Below are 25,437 nucleotides of genomic sequence, written 5' to 3'. Positions count from 1 at the left end.
ATCCAGAAGTGACGCCAAGGCTGAGACACGGGCAGGACATGTAATGAATGAAGCAGCTGACGGCTGCGCAAGAAAAGACCCGGTCCGTGCTTCCCCCGCGGGCCGGCCCCGGGAGCTGCGGCGAGCGGGGCCGGGGCGGGCTGGGCGGCCGGGTCCCCCCGCGGCGGGAGCAGCGCCGCTCGCCCCGCCCCGGCCCCGCCGCGCCCCGGGGCGGACCCGCCGCTCCCCGGGCAGCGCCGGCCGCGGAGCGGAGCGGGGCGAGGCGCCCCGGGAGGTGATGGCTCCGCCGCCCGCCCCCGCCGTGTCGAGCCCGCTGGCCCTGCTGGACCCCACAGGTGAGCCCGGCACCTGCCCCGCCGCTGCGGGAGCCCCGGGATGCGGCGGGGCGGAGCGGCAGCCGGCGGCGGGGCTGCCCCGGGCTCGGCGATGCTGCCCCGGCGCTTCCCGTGGGACGGGACGGGACGGGACGGGACGGGACGGGACGGGAGGGCGCTGTGCCCGGGCTGTGCCCCGCAGAGCGGCAGCGCAGGGGGGCTCAGCCAGAGATCGCCGGCGCGGTGCGCGCTGCCGCTCATCCCCTCTCTTACCGAGGTGTTTAAAAATACCGGCTCTTCTTCAAAGCTGTCAGCTGCGCTGGGCGAATCCCTCTGCTGGAGGTTTAACATTCGGAGGAATAGCTTGGTACGGGACGCGGACAGGAGATTAATGTAGGAGCCATCGTGCTGGCCGGAGGCTGCGCTGGAGCAGGCGGAGGTGCCCGCAGGTGCGGGGCGGGCTGGGGACAGGTGTTGGGTTCGTTCCCGTTCTCCTGGTTCTCCTAATTGTATGGTTTGTGTTTACAGCGTACGTCCTGAAATACAAACACCTGGCAAAAGAAAGGTCTAGTGTTTCCTTATTCCAGCGGAATTTGTCAAAGTTTAGAATATACAGAACTTACTGCTGGCAATTTCTCTGTGTAACGTTTGGAAGGATAAGCAGAGACTTTGCTATGCACGCAAGGATCTTAACAGCTGAGTGAAAAATGTACCAGATCCTAATTTTTGTCTTAAACTTGAAAGAAAAATTATGTTGGTGTTGAAAATGTGGCCGTGGAAGATGTGCTGTAACTTAAAAACATTTTCAGGTAGTCATGGGAAAAAGAAGAATCTGTATGCCAGCTTTAAACTAGTGATTAGCTGCTCATTAAATTATTTATTGGTGAAACAATTGCTGCCAAAACAATGAGGTCATAGTGATACTGCATGGTATCACTTACTATAGTTATACTACACAGTATATCAGGGCTTGTGGGATTGCTTTTTCATTTTGTTCAGTATGGATATTTTCTAGTAGAATTGTAAACTGTTTCCCATGGTCTTGAATATATAATACACTTGTAGAAGCTTACTCAACAAATTAATAAAAAAGGTAAGAGATGGGCCTGATAAAAGCTGCTGTCTAGTGGCTTGAAATGAATGCTGTTGCATCTGGTTTAATTAGTTCAGCACTCTGGACAAGTCAAGCATTTAATCAGAAAAGGGAAAGTAATCACCAACAGCAGGTGTGAGCATCTCTTTTAAGCATCTCAATCTGTCACATTTAATTTTGGGAGGCAATGTAGGATTAATTCAATTTCACTGGCATGAAACAGTTTTTAAAATGCACAAAACTGTAGTTGAGAGAGATATGGCACTGAAGTGAGCGTTGCAGCAATTAAAAATTTATAATCTAGCTCCAAAAATCTCCTAAAAATTTTCTCAATAGCAGCAAAACAGTGGATACATTTGGTACTAAGGTTTGTCTATGGTGAATTTCCACTTGAATAATCTTTTTGTCTATGGTGAAATTCCACTTAAATTATCTTTTCTGTGTGCTTAATGCCACTCTCTGAAACATGTCACAGTTTTTAGTGGTATCCATTGCATAATAAAAATGCACTATTTTTTCCTGTTACAAAAGTTTCCTTCTTTTTCTCACAGTAAGATGCTAATAAACATCATGCTGGGGCATTACTCGAAAGAAGTGTTTCCATTTTGATCACCATAACTAGATCAAAGAAGAAGGAATGGAATTATGTAGTGCTAATATTCAGCAAATGTGATTATAATCCCAGCTAACTGCTACATCCTACAGCGACATTTTTCCTCACCAAAAATTATACCACACTTGTTAACTTTCTGATGTCTGAAGATAGATTTTAAAAGTAGTAGTGAAGTTAGAAAAGTTCAGTTTCTTTGGTCTAAATGTAGACTTTTTTCAGTTCAGTTGCAAATTGTATGGAGGTTTTCCAAGGTGGAGAGATGCTCTTTCATTGTGTTCTTTCTTTCCCTCAGCCCCTGGACATGTTCTGTGCCACAGATATGTTTCACCATTAATTAATTAATTAATTCCCCTTTTAAACTCACTCTTTGCTTTGTTCAAATCCAGACCCTACTATTCATCATTAGACCCACCACTTTGCAATCTCATACATGCCCTCCTGACAAAACCATTTATTTTTCCATAGTCTTCCTATAAATTTACTTTAATCACCACCCATTGCAAACAGAGCATTGTAATACACTTTTGTTTTCTGCAGCTGATGAACAGACAGAAGTCTTTTCTGAGTGCAGCAGAGCGTGGTCTTCAGCAAGCACTTTTTCTTTTTGCTCTCTGGAGGGTGATCTCAATTTCCCTCCTTACAGGCTTTTCTCTGTCCCAAGGAGGCAGCAGTCTGGTGTTTCCCTGCCTTGTTCTGGTGGCAGTTTCTCGCCTTCCACTGTGGAAGCAGGGCTCAAGCAGATACTTTTCCTGACAGATGTTTAGTGAGCAAAGTAGAGAGTGTTTCTGTGACTATTCCTTTTTGTGCACAGCTTAGGTCTGTGCCAGGCAAAGCACAAGCCTGTCATGTGGAAGCTCTGTTACCTCTCTAATTTATCTGTAGTGCCTATTGCTGCAGTTTATACTGCAAAAAACTCAGTGCCCAAGGCTCAGTCAATACTTCACTGACCAAAAGTGCTGAAGAATATTGCCAATAGATGTTAATAACATATTCACACCCTCTATTGACCCCAGCCTCAAGCTAATGCTAAGAAGGGTAGGTTTCTTCCTACAGGCTTGGTTTTTGGTATGCTAAATATAAGAATTTAAAGTTATAGATAAATTGCATTAAGGTCCAGACTAGGAGCTTAATAATATTCATACCAAATCATTGCTAAAGAAGTTGAAGGTAATAAATGTCAAAATTATTTTGAGAGTTACTTCAGCACTAAAAAATTGGAGAGCGAATGGCCTCCATTAACTGTTTCCTGCACTCCAGGAACATTGGTGTTGGAAGAAAATTCAGGCTACAAATATTGACTGCAATGTTTCCTCTGCTCTTAATTTAAATGCTATTCTTGTGTAAGGCCAGCCTTCAGTCCTATCCTTGCCACAGAGTGTCAGGGAAGAAGGCTGGACCAGGCACACTGCCTGAGCTGGAGACAGGGCTTCTGAGTCTGGCATGGGGTTTTGGCTGGCAGGTACATGAAAAACAGACCCAAATAAACTGCATGGCAACTGCTGCAAACAGCAGTAAACAAAGGCTTGAAAAATCTTGGGACTCAACATGACTGAAATTGCAAAAGGAAGCCTTTTAATTGTGGGAACCCTTTGCAGCAGTAACTTCAGAAGATATTAAGCTGCTTTGCAAATGTTACATAGGCCTTCCAGTATGCTGGTGGCTTATACGCATGTAATTATACATACTTTAATAGAACAAAGATTTTTATTGTTATGGCTAAGGAAAACCAAACAGCCATGATAAAAACCAATTTAGGCTGATTTCTATCCATCTTCTCTGAGCATGTGGAAGTCTTTGAGAATAAGTCCTTGCACGTGCCAGCCTCTTCTCCAGAAAAGGGCCTTTCTGTGCTCCTGCATGTAAGCCATCTCTCCTAAGAATGGAGTTTGTAGCTAATGACCTGGTTATTTATCAGAGTTTCCTAGACTATGAAAAAGGTGAGACACAATTGGATATTTGCCTCTATTTTGAGATGCAGGTGGTAAAAGATCAATAAATATGAGGGTTGGAGAGTATTGCATTCATAAATTTTTTCTGGCATGTGTAAATTTCAATGTCAAAATGTAGTTCATGCTAAAAAATGTCCCTACAAATAATGACATCTTTTTCTATTTTGTCTCACTAAATCCACATCAGATTTATTCTGATTACATATAAGACCATGCTTCTCCTAAGACATTTTACAGCAACTCAGAGCAATCAAACTCATGCCTTTCATTAGTCATAATCAAATCTCAGGAGGGTGGGTTGGATCCATAGTTTATCTCCATCCAATCTTATCAACCTTTGCCAGTACAGGCGCTACTCTGAGGAATTTGTGGAGGCTTGGCTCCCCTGGCACTTTTCAGTGGTTTCAAGAAGTCTTGGCTGAGGAGCATGTGCCCCACTGGCTTTGGGAAGGTTTGTGTTCCAATGCCCCTTTAGAGTATGTCTACATTGCAGCTGCAGCTTCTTATCAGTGGAAATGAGCCTACATACCCAACCCACTTTTAGTCTAGCTGTCTTGACTATCATAAAACCACAGAAGAACTCAGATAGGAAGGTATCTTGGTTGCAATTCCAACCTCCTGCTCAAAGCGGGGTTAACTATGAAGTCAGGCCAGGTTGCTTAGTTCTTTGTCTACTTGAATCTTGAAAACCTCCAAAACTGAAGAGGGCACAAGTTATTTGGGCAACCTGTTCCAATGTTTGACTCTCCTAATGTTGATTTTTTTCCCCTCTTTACACCCAGTCTGAAACACTTTTTTGTGTTTCAGTTTGTCTGCTGTCTTTTTTCCTCCTGCTGTGCACCATTATGAAAAGCCTGAGTCTGTTCTCTTGACAACAGCTCAAAGGAACTGGAAGACTGCAACTAGCCCTGCCAAAAGTCATCTCATCTTCAGGCTGAGCAAGCCCCGTTCCCTCAGCCTCTTCTCATACAGAGAGAGCCAGCCCCTGACCTTCTTTGCAGTCCTCTGTTGAATTCATTGCCGTTAATTTATGTATTTCCCTATACTGAGGGCCCAAAACTGAGTGCAATATTGTGTCGTCTAAAAGTGCTGAATAGATGGGTGCAGTTGCTCCTCTGATCCACTAATGATGGTCCTGTTAGTGCAGCCCAGGATTCTGTTGCTAGGGCACACCAGTGGTTCATGATCAGCTCATCATCTATGAATCTCCCCAGGTCCTTTCCAGCAGAGCTGCTTTGCAGCCAGGCAGTCCCTTACCTGCATCATTGCAATGCATTGTTCCTTCCTTGGCTCAGAATTCGGCATCATGTTTAAAACCTTGCTAGAATTAAGGCAAAAGTCATCCAGTGCTCCTCAAGTCCAGTCTTTTTGCCATAACCAGTACCTGGGCTGGTCAGACATGACTTGGCTCTGGTAAATCCATCCTGACTGTTGCCAATCACCTTTTCCTTCTGTGCCCAGAAATGTCTAACAAGAAGACTAACTCCACCTTTTTGGTCCCAGCATCCCAGAAGCCAAGGTGAGATTGGTTGGTTTACAATTCCCTGAATCTTCATTTTGGCCCTTTTAAAAATGGATGGAGCGTTTGCCTTTCTTCAGTTTTGGGGATTCTTTAATCTCCATGACTTTTCAAAGATGGTAAGGTATGGCAAGGGCATCAGATATTATTTATAATCTGGAAGATATATTGAATGAATCATTGTAATTTGTAAGAACGAAGGCTGATTTGGGGAGCTGCATGTCTGAAATTTAGTTTTCCCTCTTGGCCATGTGAACTGGCTTCTCTGAAAGAACTGTCTGCAACTCCACACACTTGGTGAAAAACTGGTTGCTAACAATGAACCTCTCTGCTTCCATGTGCCCAGTGGCCCTCCATGGATTAACAGGGCATTGCCAGAGGAAGATAGCAGAGACACAGGCTGGAGGAGAGGTGTTGGGCGAGTATTAGGAATTAATTCTTTATCTTTAGCAGGAGACTTTGTACATGCAGGTGAAAGAGACATTTGTAAGCTCAATTGATGGTATTTGTCTTTAGGAAAGTTGCTTGTATTTCATATTAAAAGACTGGAATAATTTTGGCTGGTTGTTCTACTGGAGAAATGTCAGCAAACACAGCTTGTTATTATAAATTCATTTTTTTACTGATTGAAATTATTTGACTTGGTTTGCAAACATCACAAATCTAGTCTGGCTTTTGAACTATAAACGTTTAACTGAGTTACGTGACTTTAAAATGGCCACAAAACTCAAGTGACTCATTGCAAATGGCTTCTGCTTTCATTTTGTCTTTCCTACATTTCCCCTGCTTTTGCCTCCAGCAGTGCCCCCAGAGCCCGACCCACAAAAGCCTGCCTTCCCCTCTCACCTCCTGCTGCCTGCTGAGGGCTACTGCCACCAGGCTTCAGTGCAACATCACAGTCTCTGCCTTCTTATCACCCTGATTTTTTAAGACTTTGCTAAACCTTCTGATGTTTGCATTCTTGTAACAAACATTCTCACAACAATTCTGTAAATAACTTATGTTTTGCATTCTTTCATGGAGGAAGAGAGAATTGATGGACTCTTGGTCTGTCCAGTGTCATTGAAGAGGTGGCACTGTCACCCTCCAATCCACTGTCACTTTTGGAAAACTATAAATGTTGGAGTCAGAAAATAAAGGTCCCTCTTTTTTGTTCACCTAGAGAGCAGCAGTGTCCGTGTCGTCATTTCGTGTCGTATTGCAACAACTCCTTCTCCCGAGGCTGGGCAGTCAGGCGGCTTCCTGAGGCCACAGAGGGAGAGAGACTGGCCCTGCTGTGGCCAGGCTGTGCTTTCTCAGGAGCTCCATCCTGCCCAGGTGCAGTGCATGGTACCCTGGCATCACATGGCCCAGTGCTACAGGGTGATCCTGCACACTCCAAAGTGAGAAGACCAAAAACGGGGATCACAGTTTGATTCACTTGGGTGTCTTTTGTTAGTCAGAGTCATGTATTATTGGCTTTTTTTAGTCTTACATAAGTCTGTGCTATGGGCTGAGGCCCTGGTGTGAGCAACCTCTGGCTACAGCTCAGATCTGCCACGGGATGACCAGGTTAAGTGCCTTGGAGCAGGCTGCAAGCTGGAGGTGGGTGTGCTGGTTTTCACTTTGGGATATCTGGACCCAAATCCCAGTGAGACTGAGAGGGTTTCACTGAGCAGCCTCTGCTGGAAAAGTCTCATGTATCATTACCTGATAAACTCTATTACAGCTTTGCTTCAAGGATACAGATTTCTTACCCCAGTAAACATGAAGAGCACATTCATTTTCCTGATAGCATGCAGACTGCCTGCTAATCTTGTTTAAAATATTCATTTTTATGTTCAGACCAGATAGAGTCAAATTGGCACTTCACACAGGTAAGAATTTAAGGTCTTCAGGATCTCACCAATGTGAACAACAATTAAAAATGTTACTGCAAACAAAGGCATAATTATCATTGTCACTGACTTACAGTTCAGCCTAATAAAAACTCATCTCATGCCTATACCCAATGCGTGTGCATTAAGCTATATGTTAGCTAACTCTGCAGGTTTTAATTCCTTCTGTTGTCTGGAAGCAATTTTCCTTAGTGGGAGAACAACACAGGATTATCTAAAAAAAAGATTAACAAAAAGTCTTTCATAATTTTGTATTTGTTCTGCCATGATTGCAATGAAAAACTCTTTTTCTTTTGCCTTTCCCCCCCCTCACTCCCTACAGGACAGTTTGCAAAAAGGAAGAAGACTTCCCTTTGGTTCACAGTCGCACTGCTGGTGGTGTCTGTTTTCATACTCACCATCGGTCTGGCAGCTACCACACGAACAGAAAATGTTACTGTGGGAGGCTACTACCCAGGCATTGTTGTAAGTAAAAAACCCATTTTAGAATATTAGGTACATCCAAATAAGTTGTTATCAGCTGTAAATGGGAAGCTCTGATAGATTGGAAAAAAAAAAAAAAAGAAAAAAACCATTAGTCCTGTGTCATTTCACAGGAGAGAGATGCTGCTTTGTTTTGATGTAGTTCTAGTGTGTTGTAAGGCAGGGGGGTAAACTAATTTTCTGAAGTGCCCCAAAGGGGAGGCTTTTAGGGGGTGGAAGGAGGTCAAGGCTGCACTGCACTGTGCTGGCTCAGGGAACTGTGTGGAAACGTGTGCTAGACTCCCACTGGTCTCCATTAGAGATGAGTGTCTGTGTGACTGGACAGTAGGCACGGGATAGATTTGAACAACCTTTTGGAAGTTTACTGCTTTGATGGAAGGAAGAGCCACTCCCCTCTTGTGTCTGTGTGCCAGCAATTCTGCTGTGTTCATGGCAGGAAAAGCCCTGCAAAAGGACAGGTGGAGGCTAATCCCTAACATCCTTTCTTGCAGGCTTGCTGCCAGTCCTCTCATACAAGATCCTGTTTCCAAAATCCTTAGTCTTGTTTTTGCCTTGGGAACAGACTGCTTAAAAGCCTTCCTGCAGTAGGCACAAGGTTCAAGCTCTGCCTGCTTTGCCCTGTGGTGCCTCTGTGGCTTCTGAGGAGGAGTAACCCTGCCAGCAGCCCTTTGCTGGTTCAATCCCCAGGCCCTTTCTCATCTCAGGAGAAGGGATCACTTATATCCCAAAGTGTGTAAACACCTGGAGTAAAAAAAAAAATAAATAAAATACCTGGGATGAGTTTTAAATACGAGGAGTGTGGGCAGCAAACAGAGAAGGGCTGAGTCAACCAAGGGGAGGTAGAGGCTGCAAGGTGAAGAAAGAAATTCACATGTTTACAGTTAGACACTACTTAGGTGTGTGGCTCCACTACTGCCAAAGTATGTTGTAAGGTACCGTAATTTCTTGCTCTCTATGGAATGAAATGCCCAGGGAAGAGGGATATGGATCTTCTAATGCTGTGCATACACCATTAATAATTTGTGAGTTAGGACTGTTCCTCCTAAACAATTCCTCTTACATCTTAGTGTTATGTTGAGAGCAGGACTTTCAGAAAGATAATTTTAGGATAATGATCTATAAGGAGTGATGTTTTAAAAATAGAGCAAAAAGCAGTTCCAGGAATAAGACCTTAACAGAATGATTTTCTCTTTCATTAACCTAGATTAATACTGATAAAGGTCTCTTCTTCCAAAACTTGACATAAAATCTTTTGTAAGACCACATTACCTGCATTCATCCCTAGAAAGAAGTTTCATTTTTAAACTACTGTTTTTAATAGGTATAATAAGTAATAAACCCATGTGTACAAAACCAGTTATTTCAGCATTTAGTTTCTTGTAGGAATAATGCAATGTCTGCTCACTCATCTGAAAAACATCATCTGCTCAAATATTTTTGAAAATCTTGTTTTCATTAATAAACAGATAGAAAAGCAAGAATTTATTAGAATACTTTGAAAACAAAACCTTTTATTAATAAGTTTCCTTTGTCATTGCCAATGTAAATGTCATCAAGATAGTAAATATCACAAACATTTAGGAAGAATTAAAAGTGCTATGCAAATCTTACATGGTATCTTGCCAAAAGCCTGGTCAGAGGTGTGTGACAGCATTGTTGTGTTTCTGCCTCACTGCCAGAAGTGACTGACTCCAGTACAGCATTGGCAGACCGACTGTCGCAGAATCCTAGAATGGTTTGGGATGGCAGAGACTTTAAAGGTTATCTCAACTCCTCTGCCATGGACAGGGACATCTTCCACTAGACCAGGTTCTTGAAGCCCCATGCAACCTGGCCTTGTACCCAGGGATGGGGCACTCATGACTTCTGTGGGTAACCTATACCAGTCCCACCACCTTCACAGTAAGGAATTTCTTGCTAATATCTAATCTAAAGCCACCTTCTTTCAGTTTGAAGGCATTACCTCTTGTCCTATGTCTTCATGTTTTCTTGTAAGGCACCTCTAGGAATTGGAAGGCAGTAATTGGGTCTCCTCAGAGCCTTCTCTTCTCCAGGCTGAACAACCCAAACTCTCCCATCCTGCCCTCCTAGGAGAGGTGCTCCAGCCCTCTGATCATCTTTGTGGCCCTGCTCTATCCTCACTCCTGCATGTTCATGTCCTTGCTATGCTGGGAGCCCCACTGAAGGCAGCACTCCAGGTGGGATCCCAGCAGAGCAGGGGGGCAGAATCCCCTCTCACCATCACCTCCTTCAGAATGACCTGAGTACCCCTCAAAAGGTGCTTCTCTTCTCTGCTGACAGTAGAGGGAGCTTAGAAAACCAGCATAGCCCTGATCCCAGACTCTCAGATACCTAAACCAATTTGTCACTACATATTTCACTGCTGGGCTCAGAGAAAAGCAAGAATATGAGGACAGCCAATGTTAATTTAAATTTAAAATAAGGTCTAGTTCTCATAGACTTCTGTAGTAAAATATTAATTTCACAGCTGGTAGATGAGGTGAAACCTCTACTGACCTTAGGTAAGCAATTTTGGTCTTAAAAACCATGCAGAATTAACCCTGCCTTGAAGACACCTCCGAAGATGAGTAACACTATCCACTGGCAGAGATTTACTTGTTTCTAGAAGTATTTACAGAACAGATCTTCAGGGTTAGATCCATAATACATTTTGGCTTTTGCCAAGTTCCCACTGGCTTCAACAAGAGTTAAGTGCCTTAATTTCCCTGCATATGTGGTCACTTGTAATTTGTTTTGAAAAAAATATTTTTTCTAAATACATCTTTATAGTGCTAGGTGTTACCATACTTATGCATCCAAAGTAATTGAACATAAAATATTTCTGTGTGAGATGAGTTAATATAATGTTACTCTTTGGAAGGTGCCTGCATTTAGTAGATTAGTGCTTGAGCATCTGCTTGGACTGCATTTCTGGAATGGTCTGCAAAGACACAGTCAGAACTGCTTCAGCCTCATTTGCTTTATAAATATTGTTTATACTTAAATATTTAATGTCACTTGCCGGTGACTACTTACTGTAATATTTTTGTTTGCTGTTTCTATACTTTTTCAGGGTCCCCAGCACCATACTGACCTGGATTCCCAGAGCTCCCAAATAGCCTGTTGTCTAAAAAGACAAAAAAATAGCTCATATGACCATAAAACAATCTCAGTAATGCTGTGGCATTCATAATGATCTCTATGATTCTGCTCCTTCTGATTTAATTGTTATTGTTCTGTGTTTGGTCATTCTTTTTGTTCACATGGATATTACTCATTTTGTGTTCCCTGCATCAGCCGTAAATGAGGCTTTATGGATTGTTCCTGTTGGAATGAAAAATGGGGCTTGGAAGCAGATGTCATTTTGATGTAGTTATCCTAATTTGCAAAGTTGCTGTCCCCTGAACAGAGTGTCCTTGCTCACCGTTCCAAGTATCTCTACTATTTAGCTGTCAGCATGGGTGCACTTGCCCGCTCTTTCAAAGTCTCTGCTTTTAGTCCTTGTGCCTCCCTTTCACATAAATTTCCCAAAGCACTCAGGAGCAAATCTCCTTTCCCTACAGTCGCTTTCTTGAGAGCGAGTGACGGATTCCTCTTGTGATACTGAGCGGGTAAAGTGCTTGCAGGGGATTTGCTTTCTGCTGGGAGCAGCTGTGCGGAACAGCAAGGAATTTACGGGCACTGCTTAAGCCCTTGGCTGGGACATGTAGTCCTTATAAACTTAATTTGTGCTTGGAGGAGAGGCTCTGAGCTCGGTTCAGGGGCCTCATTACAAGGAGGGGCTGGAACTGGGAATCCAAGGAGTTTCTACTGCTCCAAACCTTCATGGGCCCATTGTAAGGAGGAGGCTTTTCCCACCATCCCGGTGTTGAAGCAACACTGGAACATTAGGCCAGCTTACTTCAGTGTCCCTTCCTCCCCTCTCTCTCCTGTGGTTGTTGTTGGTGCAGCTGACTGTACTGGTCCTTTTAGCATTTTAGCAGGGATTTTTTTCTGGGTTGTGTGATAGTGTCTAATCATTTAAATCAAACAGGTGTAACTCTAAGGGTTTGAACTTTAGGGAACACATCAATTTTTTGAGCAAAACTGTCTGCAATTGTCTAAAGCTTTGGAATTTTCAAAAATTATGATGTGTGGACTAATTTTAAGTGTTTTTTTTCCTCCTACTTTACTTAGTTTTTTGCTTTACAGTGTGTAAAACTACACATGACAATGGTAACAGTAGTCAGGTTATAGATGCGTGTCTATTTAGACTTCTGTTTACTGCATGACAAATTTTGCACTGAACTATGCAAGAGCTGCAGTCCTGGCCATTTCCCATTACATTATATGATTTATGTCCAACAGTAACTTTCACCTTTTCCCTTGATCCACCCCATTTAGCTCATCTGTGTGGTGCATTAGCTCAGATATCTCTGTGTGTGTTGGTATGTTGTCCAGATAAGTTGATCTCATGCATTTTTGTTGGTTTTGTTCTTTGCCTTAGCTTGGCTTTGGATCTTTCCTAGGGATTGTTGGCATCTACCTGGTAGAAAACAGAAGACAAATAGTAAGTAACATTATTTTAATGTTTAATTACATTTTAATTTAATTTAATTTTTTTTGTATCAGAATGTATTAAATAAAAAAGCAGAGATAAAATAATAAAAATAAAAAAGCAGAGATTTCCAGTTGACTTAAAACTGCTTCATCTGCCTCAAAATGTTAGTCATTTGTTTCACCACTTCTGAGAAGCTTTAGAGAAGCATGAATGGGCCAGTAAGTTCCTTTGTACAAGGCAAAACAAAAGCAGCTTACTTTGTTTTACTGAATTTTCTTTCCTGCTGGTTTAGTGAGTTGAATTGACCGAGGGCAGAATCATTTAAGTGCCAGAGCTTGGCCAGGACCATGTAACTGGGAAAAGTATGGGAAGAGAGCAAAACAGCAGTTTGAGCAGCAACAAGCTACATGATCAGCTCCACCCTATCAGATGATCTCATCCTGAGCAAGAAGTTTGTCAGCAACACTTTCCTGAAACTATATTTGTTAAATAGAAGACAAAAATCCAGAGGTCTTGCTGTTAAGATTGCTTGGCTATGTCAGACAGGATCTGAGATACTGAGAGATTTGTTTGTAGATTTAACTTGGCTTCTCAAATAATTTGCTTTTATTTATGTGAGGAAGTCATGGAACATCTTTGGGGCATCTGGATAAAGGAAGGTGTAAGAAGGAGGAAGGAATTTGTAGAAATTCTTAACAATTTCCTTCCTCTCTTTCCAAAAAGTAACAATCTTGGTTGAATAACAGCATGTCAAATGGGCACTTCACAGTAGACTGGTTATAGCCAAGCATCATGAAATATGATTAATTTCATAATGCAGAGCTTTCCCTTGTATAAATCAAGAGTGATGTTAAGCTAAGAGGAGGAGCTGATGGATTTAGCTTGCATTTTTCTAATAAGTAACTACTTTACTTACAAGTAGTCATAATATCACTCCTTCATAGTATCACTCTTTTTTTTGCATTACCTGTAAGTGTCAGTAGTGTATTTGCAAGAATTCCCTTGCTTTTAACTACTGTTTCTAGCTGGGTTTCACAAAGAAATAAGATTTATAAAACTGGGATATTTGTCTCTGTCTTTTTCTGTTCCCTATTCCATTTTTTGAATAGGTTGACCAGTTTCAGGCAAATTCAGGAGGGAGGTAGAGACTTCAAAGGTGTGAAATTCCATCAAGTTTCCTGAAAATTCTCTGGTGGGTAGAGGAGAGAATTACAACTTAGTTCCCCCACAGTGGTAAAGGCTGCAATGTCAGCTCACCACTATTTAAAAGTAGAGAATGCAAATGGTACATGACCTGTGAGACAAAAATCTGCAGTGGGTCAGGTGTCATTGATTTTGCTACTAACAAAACAGCTTAATTAAGAACTATTGCTCCTGATTTCTGCATCAGAGACCAGGATGAGCAGCAGGTTCCAAGTTGCAGGCTCAGTGCTGGGCAGATGAAAATAGCTTTATCTTCCACAGCATTCATACTGCCTTACTAACAGGCATAACATTTTAGGATTGTTTGATTTTTCACTTTTCTTCTAATCTGCCTCGTGGTTTTCCATGCGTCTGCCCTTAGCAAAAGTAAAATGTCTGAAAAGCCATAAGGTGGGTAAGCAGCAGTTAAAGTATGTATTCCTTGACAGGTTGTGTCATTTACACAAGGACCATGGAGACATAAGTGTCCAGTATGCTTGGGATTAGTGCCTGCTTGCATTTCCCAGCATGGAACAAGGAAAAGTGCTTTCTGCTTATAACATTTACAGATGTTTGGGCTGTTGGAAGATTGGGTTTCTGGGGAACAGACTAAGAGAATAACTAGAAAGTTTAATTATGCATCTTGCCTTGAGAACCATCCACAGTGGGTCTTTTAACACTGTCTTTGCTGAGGCTGAGCTGATGGTTTTAGAAGTTGTGGAAATGAGATTGAAAGGGTTTACAGTGAAATACAATAGTTATTCCCTGGGACATAACTGAGTATATTTGACTGGAAGGATTTAGGGCAGCTTTAACAAATTTGCGACCATCGGTAAGATTGTAAAGATTGAAAGTAAGCACAGAAATGTAGAATAAATGTTATATTCCTGTACTTAAAAACTATATGCATTGCAGCAGAACAAAAGGGAGTGGAAAGGAAAAGAAATTGCTTACTCAGTTCATTCTATTTTAACTAGACTACTGTGAGAACCCAGGACATTCCTCTGGCTGTCCTGGATGACTCAAGACCCTGGGGAGGGGCTCAGAGACCTTGGCACGGAGTCAAAGACCCCAGTGCCTTTGATTTTAGCCCATGGAAAAAATTACTATCTTTGTGTGAAGATTTACATGCCACAAGAGTTTGAGTAGAGTGATAGTTAATTTGTCATAGGATGAAAAAGTAGAATTTTGGGGTTCTAGAATGGAGGTTCAAGAGGCAAGATGGAGGAATCTGGGTCCTGTGTCCTGTCCTCCTTCTCCTTCTTCTTGTCCTCCATCTTCTGCTGTGATGGTGACAGTTTTGGGTTGATTTAGAGTAGAGACAGACTGTCTAACATAGGTGATAGGTACTGGAAAATTATTGTAAATAAAGTACACGTAGTTTTTTGTATAAAAAACTAACACCATCCCAAGGGCGGTCCCTGTGCCTCAGCTCAACCTGCTGGATGGATCTCAGCAGGTCAGTCGAAGAATGTAATAGATAAGAAAAAATAAACAACCTTGAGGAGCAGAACCAACGAATCTAGGCTTCTTCTTGGGATTGGGGCTGGGAGAAAAAGGACTTTCTAACATCTTGGGAGTCATCACAGGCACAGAAACCCGATAGACTACCTTTGAGCAGTTACTGTGGTGTAATTTGAATTTAACCCAGTGTAGCTCTGACAGTTATCTGGCCCCTGTAATGACTCAGTATTTCATTTTTTATTTGTTATTTAAATAGAAAATGAACAGAAATTCAGTTGCACTAGGGAAAAAAGTCTATTTCAAGTTGACCATTCTACTTAAATCTATTTCTCTTTTTGTCTTGAAGTTCTATTTTGGTGAGACCCGTGCATTTTAAGTCCAGGTTCTTTCATGGTTGATGAAATGCTAAATGCAACATAAAATATATAATGATTAGCAGAACCAATACAGCAAAATCCCAGCACTCAGTAACTGATGAGTATGGAGTTTGAAAAAGAAGAAAAGCACAGTTAGGTAGAGTGGACAATGGCTTGTTCTTGAAACATGACATTAATAATGCTGCACTTCTTTGACCTCCTTCTTGGCATCCCAGAGCCTGCAGTGGGAGTTCAATGTGCTGACAAAGGTATAACCCTTAATTCAAAGGGACTGCTGCTTGAAGAAGCAGGCTCTGCCTCATTGACTAGCATGATTTCACTTCAGCTCTTACCATTTGTGCTTGGCTCTGATACGCAAAGCTTGGCACCAGCAGAACAAAATTTCCCTTTGACTAAAGATTTGCACTGATTTGGGATATTTCTAACTGGCAAACGGAAGGCATTTCAAGCATAATGTGTCACTGTTCCTTTTTGCCTCTCTTGCACTGTGCACAGCAGGTTATGTGCTGAAGGGCAGTGCATAGCTGGATGTTGTTTCATTCTAAAGGCACACTTTGCCCAGCCAGATGGGTGAAAAACACAATACTGCCCAAATCAAATGGGTTTGATTGTAAGACATAAAGTGTTCTTGCTTGTTTGCTTGCTTGCCATCTCCTTACGTTACAGTAGAAAGTATTTCCAGTTAGGAAGTGAGATGCTGAAATTACATACAGGAGTGGGGAAGGCTGGGTGTGCAGGGGGCTCCCGGCAGCAGAATTGAGCTCAGAATTACTCACTGAGAGCAGTGAGTAATGCTGCAGGAGTGCTGTAAGAGGTTTCTCCTCAGGAAATACATGTTTTCTGAGGAGGTGGCACGAACTTGCACTCAGAAATGAGTCGCTCCCTAAATGTGCAGTGTCGATGTGACACCATGCATGCAGTTTTAGCTAAGCCAATGCATAAACTGAGCAATGGCTCACAGCTTCCACTCACACATCTCTCCAGGGCCAGCCTCACCCTGCCATACTGTTTGCAAGGCTGAAAATGAGCACCCTGAAGCGGTGGTGCCTACGAGAGCCATGGGGAGGTTCAAGGGCAGCATCATAGCTGCCAGGGTTTGAATGTTTGCAGTATCACAGTGCTGCCTGCAAGAGCCCTCAGTAGGGCTGTGGCAGCTGCAGCAATCAGCAGCAAAGCTGTGGCAGAGAGCAGGCAGGAAGGGCATGGGAAGAGGTACAGGAGAAAAAAGGAAACAGGGAGGATGGGGAGGGGTCACTGGAGCAGGAGTGACCCCTCCTGAGATGGTGAGTAAGCACAAACCTTGGTAATTTGGATGGAGCAGTTGTGTGCAGCAGGTCTGACACCCAAAGTCACCCACTGCTGACTGAGTCTTCCTCATGTATTCTTCATGCTAAAGCATTTCATTTTCTCACTGACACGTCTAGGATATACCCAGATATAAATCTGGTGCTCAGCCTGGTCCTTGACTTGTTCAGAGAGATGGAGGCAAAGCTTCCAACAAAGCAGAATTTGAAAATATGAGGAAGGTACAAACATGGAGCTCTGCACACAGACAGAAAAGGCAAAGCTATTTATTCAGGCTTCTCAAGGGATACTAAGTTTAGGCATCTTAATATGCTTGCTTCCCAACCTCTGTCAACAAGAGTTAGATTTCAAATGAAGTGTTGAAAAGACATTATAGCTGAAGTTGGAGAAACAAAGCAATAATTTTCTCTTCTGTTTTCAGTTGATAGACTTCCCTTACAGTGCAAGCATCCCTGTCCTGCATTGACATTGTGTGAGGTAGGATTTTAATAGCATCTCTGATTATTTTCTTAACACTGGACTTTACATCTGTTTCAGAATAGAGGATTTTTTGAAGCAGGTACACATGTGAGCCAGCTTTCAGAAGGGGCAAACCTCTTTCACTTTTTTCAAAACCAATATATCTTGTAAATTATGCCCGTCAGAAAATGCCCACTGGGCATTTTATGTAAAGGTGATGGTTATTAATATATACACCCCCCAAAAATACTGCTATATATACACCTAATTAGCTCTGTTCAAACTTGTTCTGTTTCATTTGCTGTTTGCAAATCAAACATTCTGAAGAAATTAGCTTTAGTGCAGATTCTGATCAAAGATACTAATTACTGATTGATTTCATATCACATATTAGGCTAATTAAAGCAGCTTGTTTTAATGAAGAAAGACCACTGAGATTCTGCAGATTCCCTGAGACTATCTTTGATGTTTCTGTGCAAATAAATGGAAGAAGCCTTTACTGTTGCAGGGGAAATGTAGAAAATGTAAAGGCAGTCTGTAATTCCCAAGGTATTATTTCTCTCCTGTACTCAAGTTTCTGACTAAGTTAACAGCACTTCTTTCTTTCAGTGTTGATTTTCTGTATGCTCATATTTCACACAGTTCAGAGAAAAAACAATTAATGCCGAGGTAAAAATGTTAAGAATGGAAGAAATTAGTAATCATCCTTCTCTTGTTTAGCACCTTTAAAACGACTGAAATGGAAAAGACCTACTAATACCTTTTCAGGAATAAATGTGTGCTAAGTTTTGTGGTGGTTTTGTGGTGTGGTTTTGTGACCTAACATTTCAGGAAGAGACAAGATTTATATAAAGATAATCAGAGTAGGTTGACACTGACACTTGAATGAGCTCAAGTGGCTCCTCTTTATGAATCTGCATTTTTTCAAAATATAACAGCATCTTATTAGCTGTTAAGTTCAAGCAGCTTATTCTTTGAGAATATCTTCCTGCTCTCATGACTAGCTCTTCAAGGCTGTAATGAGGTGCTCTTCAGAGGCATCTTGTTCTCTCCTTAGGTTCTGGAAGAGACCTTGAAGGCTGGTTTACATTAGATTCTGTAGTTTTAGTTAGCTAAAGTGTGGAAAAAAAATCATGTGTTAAGTGTTATATTTCTCTGTGTTATATTTCTCTTCTATAATATTGAGGATATTACAGAAGATATCATACTATAATTCTGTCTAATTTCAAGCTGAGGGCAGAGCAGCCTATATATAGATGACCCATAAGCATGGTGAAGTCTTGGGTATTAGCTGCCTTATTTTGCAGGAATCAGCTTTGAGACCCCTTTTAACCCGTTTTGGAAGGGATTTGGAATGTGGTCTATCCATGGCAGGTCCAGGAAGTCTGTGTTATTCCCTGTAATGCAGGAAAATATTCCAGAAAAACAGGAGTAGAAGTGAGATTAATAACTGGAGATGTTTTGAAGGCTAAGTAATTTCAGCTGCAGAGGAAGAGGATAGGTGATATATGGGTGGGTATGAAAGCACCTTCCAAAATGAAGAAGACAAATGAAGTTAAAAGAAGAAAGTTCCGTGGCCAAGTAAAATGTAAAGAAGTGGAAAAGTTGTTTCTAATAGTATAATATTATGAGAGACATTTTTCTATATTAGTGTCATATAGTCCATGAATAAAGGCTAAGTAAAATACTTTGGATTTCTTTATGCAGTTCTTTGACCGTGTGCATTTAACGTGAGGATTTCCAATTTCTAATAAATGTAAATACTCACTGACACAAAGAGCTCTTTTCTCTTCCCTCCTTTGCTCCTTCCTCTATCTTGCTGACTCCTTCTGCTCCTCTTCCCTGCCCTGGCTAAAAATACTCTCCACTGGTTAAGTGAGTAAAGAGGTTCACAGCCAAGTGAGCATCAGACATAGCACAAGTTAACTGCTGGGGCTGCATGGGTAAGGGTAGAGAGGAATCTGTGGAAGGAGGGAACAAGACTTGTCCCTTTTGCCAGGAATAATCTGTTACATCAACTCACTGTGGTGTGAAACCATCATCTAAGTGTTGTCAGTGAGTTAAATGCCTGAAGATAGATAGCATAAATTTCCCAACAGTGTTGGAGAATTTTGAAGTTCAAGGACTCAAAGACAAAAATAGATGCTTTCACTGTGTGAATTACCAAAGGAAGTGTGGGAGGTGTTTCAGCTCTTCCCTGATCTAGTTCCTTATGGATTGGCACTTCATATTACATGTCTACAGGTATGTGCTTTCAGATTTTACCAGCACAGATTCATTGGCTAGACATGCAAATATTTATTTATATGTAAATATTTTAATATAGAAGTGTACTATGAAATTATAACCATGTAATACACAATCTGTAAAATATGCTCACACATGTACATGTATGTATTTACAGCTGACATGTCCTGGTAAATACCTGTAATAATGACAATGAAGTCTATGCCACTGTGCCACTGACATTATGTCTTTATTGTGCAAAATGCTTTTTGCACTCTTCATAGATGTGTGTGCCAGGTTGTTTCAGCAGGAAAAGCTGTAATGGGTAGCACAGTCAGGTCTGTAGCAATCTTTGTGCTCCACCATCAGGTGGCAGAAAGGCCACCAAGTACCTCCACCTGCAGCCCAGCACTGTAGTTCTTCCCTCCCACACAGCCTTGTGCTGGTCCCCTGGTTGTACCAGTCCCGGGTCTTACCCACCCCAGGTTTCTCACCTCATTGGAAGAAAGAAATGGAATGTTGGTTACAAAGGGAGAAATCTTGAAATAGATTCTTTGGTTTCTATTTGGAGAGCTTCCTTGGCAACCAGAATTACTTAAGTTTGCTTCTGAAAGCTTAAATTCAATAGAAACAGAAAGAAGATGCATACCTGTATGAATGAAAATATGTCTTTCCACCACCAGAGCTTATTTCCAATACTGAAGTCTTTAAAGGCTGTCACCATTCTTTTTAGTCAGAAACTCAAGCCACAAAGTCAGTTTAAGTTCTCTGTTTTATTAAATGGCAGTCTTTTGGGATGTGGTTCCTTTCAGATCTTGCTTGGGAACAGCACATGGGATTAAGTGCATAATAGGGCACTTTTTAACTGCCAGTTTGTTTTCTTGTGTTGTTTATGTAATGAAAGTGTTTCTGTCACACAGTTGAAAACAAAAGTAAACCTTATGACCCATGAAATGTGTTTGTGGAACAATAAAGATGTCAATTACTCTTCCTAGCAAGCAGGAGCGCAGGATAGAAAGTCTCAGGTAAGGAATCTAATTTCTGGTGTGTGCATGGTGAAGAAGGTGAGGTGGGATGTACCCTGTGAAAAGGACAGGTGGTTTCTGAACCTCTTGTTGAAGAATTAGCTCAAATTAAATAGCTGAACATCCCTGATGGACAGATACAATCTTCCAGACCCCGCAGGTAGAATTTCACTACAAAAAACCTTGTAATTTATGCATTTCTATGGAGAGAGTGTGTCTGTGTCTTGAGAAGCCAATGCAGTCACTGCATAGGGAAGGAGAATTTGTGAAAACAGAGACTTTGGTGTAAAAACAGTTCTTGCTGCTCAAACAGTCAGCTCTGACAGTCTCGATCTATGTAAATTCCATCATTTTTTACCAGGAAGCATAAACTTTCATGATACATGGTGTGCTATGTATTCTTGGTTTATTGTTCTCACACCGCTCAGAACAACTGTTTAGGTGATGAAATTACCTTGTTCCAGCTTAAGTAATAAAAGAGCATCCATAAAAAGAAATATGGGATGAATTCTGATAATGTCAGCACTGTTGATCAGTGAATCTAAATTTGTTTCACTTTTGTTCCTTTTCCTTTAATGCTGTGTTTAGCTTTTTCTTTTAGAGTGAATTTTATGTCCTTAAATGTGTAATAATTTTTAACTGTTCTTGTCTAAGTGCTTTTGTTGATGTTTGCAAAGGGGAATTCTTACCAGTTTGAAGTGCCTACTGGACTACCACTTGATAAAGCTGATTCCAAAACCATTAGCATTTCTCCAGCTGTTTATCCAGATGATTTTTTTTCTCTTTTCTGTGTAAGGGTGGCCAGAGAGTGGCACTATCTGGAAAAGCACACTAGACTGAACTGCCCAGTGCTGCCCTACATAACAATAGGAGTCTGAAACAGAGGAAAGGGGGCTGATCACACACTCAGCACCTAATTTAATGGGATGGAAGAAAAGTAGAGCAGCTATTTTAAAAAAATCTCTCTAAAAGGAGTGAAAACACAGGAGCAGGGCATGTGCACTGCACCTCCTTGAAGTAGAGAATGTCAGCCAGTAGGGGGGTTGGATCAATTCAGACTTGGGACAAAATACAGCAGCGCTGTTTGAATGAGCTGAGTAAAGCTGAGATGTGCTGCTGCTAGAAGGAAATCAGGAACTGCAGTTATGGTTACCGGGGTGATCTGGGGTTCTTAGATGTTGTGAAGATTGAAAAGAGCATTAGATAGATAATAGATAATAAATAGATAATAAAAAGATAATAAAGCTAACCCTGCACCAGGAAAAAAAAAAATTCGTTTTTTTGGTTTCCTTCTGTTTCTTGTCTTAGAAAATGTAAAGCAAGTACAGTTCTGTCTCATTTTTTAAAAAATTGTTTTAATAATATTTGTTGGAGTACACTGAAGTCTCAGATTCTACCAAAATCCCAGGAGACTTGATAGTGCATCATCAGTGGTGGCATTTTTAACTGAATCAAGACAAGCATTTTACTCATCAGTGAATGAATTATCTTGAATTTAATATGTGTTCATTTACACGTAAATCATATTCATTCTCTGATTGCAATGTAATGGTGACTCCAGTTTCAAATTCTTAAGTGCACAGAAACTGCTTGATGTAGGTTTTTTATTCTGTAGATTGGTCATTCTAGTAAAGATTTGCTTTGCTAAAACAATTTGAAATAATTTCCTAGCTATTCTAAGTCTGGTTTTGTAGCTGATATTAGATTATGAGAGAAGAAAGAATGTATTAATCAGGTAACATTTCCCAGTAATTTTGTTTCATGTTTCGTAATGGCTATTGATTTAATTCCCACCAATCTTTCATTGCTTGAAGATAAAAATATAGGAAAATTTGTCTTTCTTTCATGTAATGTTTTTCACAGAAGCTGTATCTTCATGTGTTCTTCAAGTAAGAAAAAAAAGACAAGATGAATTACAGAAAGTGTAAAGCAAATGCCTTGGCATAACTTAAGGATTAATGCTCAAGACAAAATTTCTAGAGGGTGGAAACAACAGAGAGACCTAGATCAGGGAACTGTCAGATCCAGCATACAAGGTTTTATTTGGACAGTACAATGTTAAGGCAAAATGTTTCCATGCTTCTTTTCTAGGGACAGTTTTGAGCTATGGGCTTTCATGCCCTAAAGGGAAATAGCAAGCAAAGCTGGCTGGGTGAGCCCTCCTGCCATGGAACCCAGCACAGCCATCGCACAACCCCGGGCCAGTGTCAGTGTGCTCAGATGCTCAATTTTCCCATCTCCGTGACAAACTGCCACAGCAAATGGCACAAGGAAAGTTCCCAGCAACTCGAGCAGTGTGTTCATCTGATCAGTAAAGAAGTAGTCCCTGTCCTAAAGATGTCTGTGTGTGCCTTTAGGAGCTGGAGTAACAGGCTCAGGACCTGTGCTCCCTTTCTTTTCTTACTCGAGTGTGCTGCATAAACCTGCTTGGGCTGGGGGAGAGCCAGGACTGCTCAGTCACCCTGTTGCACATTTCCCATCCTTGGATACTTCTGCAGTCTCTTGCTATTGTGTGTCACCTAAATGATGAATTATCTACAAAAGTTGAGCAGCAGTACCACTGGAAGAGAAAAAGAGAAAGCAATGTGCCTACTTTTTACAGATGCCTACGTATGATAAAAATTAACTGTGAGTACCTAAGGTGTAACAAAAGATGTTGCAAATCCTGCCTTTCACAATTTGCCCTTCAGGATGTGGGGCAAGGAAAAAAAAGGATAAATTTTCCAAACGAAAATGCCACTTTGATTTTGAAAGTGGATTTTGATCTTGTTCTTCTTCTTTGGCATAATAATTTATACCTCTCATATGGTTTCTGTATTCTTTCCCCTTTGTTTATCTAATTAATTTGACCTTTTTATGCATGTGAGATTGCTTAAATTTCTCATGAGACTTTTCTCCTGCCTGTGTTACACCAACTGGCCTTTTCATGTTGCTATTTTTCCTAATTATCCCTGACATGATACTGGTAAACAGCAGACTTCTTCACAGGCAGTAAAACAAAAGTCTCCTTGACCACAAACAACAAAATAACCCTAGTCCTTATGATTTATTCATTACAGCTAAAACCTAGCTCTTACTTTGATAATCCCTAGGACTGTAAATTACACAGAACAGGTGAAACAATCTATTAGTTGCTGTCAGCACTGCTGCCTCCTTCCCTTCTGTCATGGCTACATGGTGTCACCTTCTCATTTGCACTGAATCTAGTGCTCATCTCTCTCTGCAGTCTTCTGATTTGACTCATTTGAGGGAGTAAGTAGTTTCTGCCTGTGGAGTGAGTTTCACTGGCTTCCTGGGTGTTTGGGTAGGCACAGGAGCTGGGATGAAGGTATTCAGCCCTTTGGGACAGAGAGTAGGAGAAAGGGCTGGACAGCAGGGAACCAAACTAAGGATTGGAGAAGAAGATGCCCTTTGAATTGACAGTGAGCAAGCAATCACACAGGCTCAAGTCTATGCCCTGAGGTGCTATTAACAGCAGAGAGAGGGAAGGAAATCTGAATTGAAGATCTTTGGTTTTGCGGGTAATATTGAACAGCATGTGACTGGACTTGCTGAATACAACAGTGATTATACTGTGAAAAGGCCACAGATTTCTAACTTGGTCACTTGATCTAAGGATGAGACTTAATCTAAACATATAACAACGCAATCATAGAATCACAGGATGGGTTAGGTTGGGAAGGACCTTAAAGAGAAGATCACCTAGTTCCAACCCCCCTGCCATGGACAGGCATTCCTTCTGCTAAGCCAAGTTGCTCAAACCCCATCCAGCCTGGCCTTGGACAGTTCCAGGGATGTGACATCCGCAGGTTTTCCAGGCAACCTATTCCAGTGCCTCACCACCTTCGCAGTAAGGAATTTCTTCCTAATACCTAATCTAAATTTCTCCTCTTTTAGTTTGAAGCCATTCCCCCTTGTCCTCTCACTACATGCCCTTGTGAAAAGTCCCTCTCCAGTTTTTTTTGTAGGGTTCCTTTAGGAACTAGAATACATAGTTTGGGCAGTCATGAAAGTCATTGACCATTGTGGATTCTTGTCATTGTAACCAGTGCACAGCTATGACTGGAGTTGGCATTAACGAATAACGAACACAATGTAATCCCATCTCCTGCAGTGTGACAACCCTCCAGCAGAGCCTCAATTACAGCCATGCCATTATTTAAGAACCAGCCTATGGAAAGAATATGTTGTCAGGCCATAAATTGTGGAGCATTTTACCTGGTGTAGTGAGAAACCTCCTAATTAGCTCAGTTGTGAAAACTGTAGGAGCCTTGCCTATGCTTCATTTTCATCACAGCAGCAAAACGTTTGTCCCAAGGGCAGGAAAAAGAATTGTCTGTTGTGTGAGAAGCAGCCACACAGGAGAGGGCATTCCAAATTAGAGAAAATTAATTCACAATTAAAGTACTTATATACAGGCCCATTTCACAAGACACGCAGTGCTTAGTTGACAGCAGCATCTAAAATACAATGCGATGCAATGAGTTTAATTATCTTAATTTTCCAGGCTAATAATCTATAGACCCGCTGAGGTACCATGGTAACAGATGCAGCTCCTGCCTGAGATTGGTTGCTCCAGCTCCCTGGTTGCGCCAGGGTGAAAAATCATTCTCTGTTTTGGATTTGTGAAATGAGTTTTTGTAAACTTCTACTCTTACATCATCATCCCCATTGAAAAAGTGTAGCAGATTTATTTAAGACTACAATTCTGATCTTGGGGACATGGGGAAATCAAACCAGTAAAAAGGCCCACAGAATTAAACTGTAATTTGGGGAATGTAATGTTAGGGGCAGCCTGCAACAAACTTCCCCATGCGTTTCTTTTCCAAATACTTGAACCTGTGGGGGAATAAAAAAGGACTTTACAAACCTGTGACATAACACTTACACACCCTTTTGCAAAGACTTAACTTTCTAGAGCAAAAAATATTGAGTGACAGTCGTTATCAATTTGCATCAGTCAGGGTAATTCTGATTCCTTCTCTGCCTGGAAAAGAATCCCAGAGGGGCT

General features: G+C 41.5%; 1 protein-coding gene across 2 annotated transcripts in view; it reads left to right on the top strand.

Moving 5' to 3' along the window:
• The first annotated feature begins 201 nt into the window (after nucleotides 1–201).
• The window catches only part of TMEM255B (transmembrane protein 255B), a 66,383-nt gene continuing 41,147 nt past the window's right edge, over nucleotides 202–25,437 (top strand). The window contains exons 1-3 of one of the 2 annotated variants that reach the window (XM_038156645.1): nucleotides 202–335; nucleotides 7,688–7,830; nucleotides 12,335–12,397. In XM_038156645.1, the coding sequence (XP_038012573.1) occupies nucleotides 278–335; nucleotides 7,688–7,830; nucleotides 12,335–12,397 (264 nt within the window). In that variant the 5' untranslated portion in view covers nucleotides 202–277. The remainder of the gene's footprint in view (nucleotides 336–7,687; nucleotides 7,831–12,334; nucleotides 12,398–25,437) is intronic. The other variant, XM_038156655.1, reaches the window with a different exon arrangement.

Source organism: Motacilla alba, chromosome 1 (genome assembly GCF_015832195.1).
Source record: "Motacilla alba alba isolate MOTALB_02 chromosome 1, Motacilla_alba_V1.0_pri, whole genome shotgun sequence".
In the NCBI taxonomy this organism is placed as follows: Eukaryota; Metazoa; Chordata; class Aves; order Passeriformes; family Motacillidae; genus Motacilla; species Motacilla alba.
The sequence above is the reverse complement of the archived record's forward strand: the minus strand, read 5'-3'. Positions and strand labels throughout refer to the sequence as shown.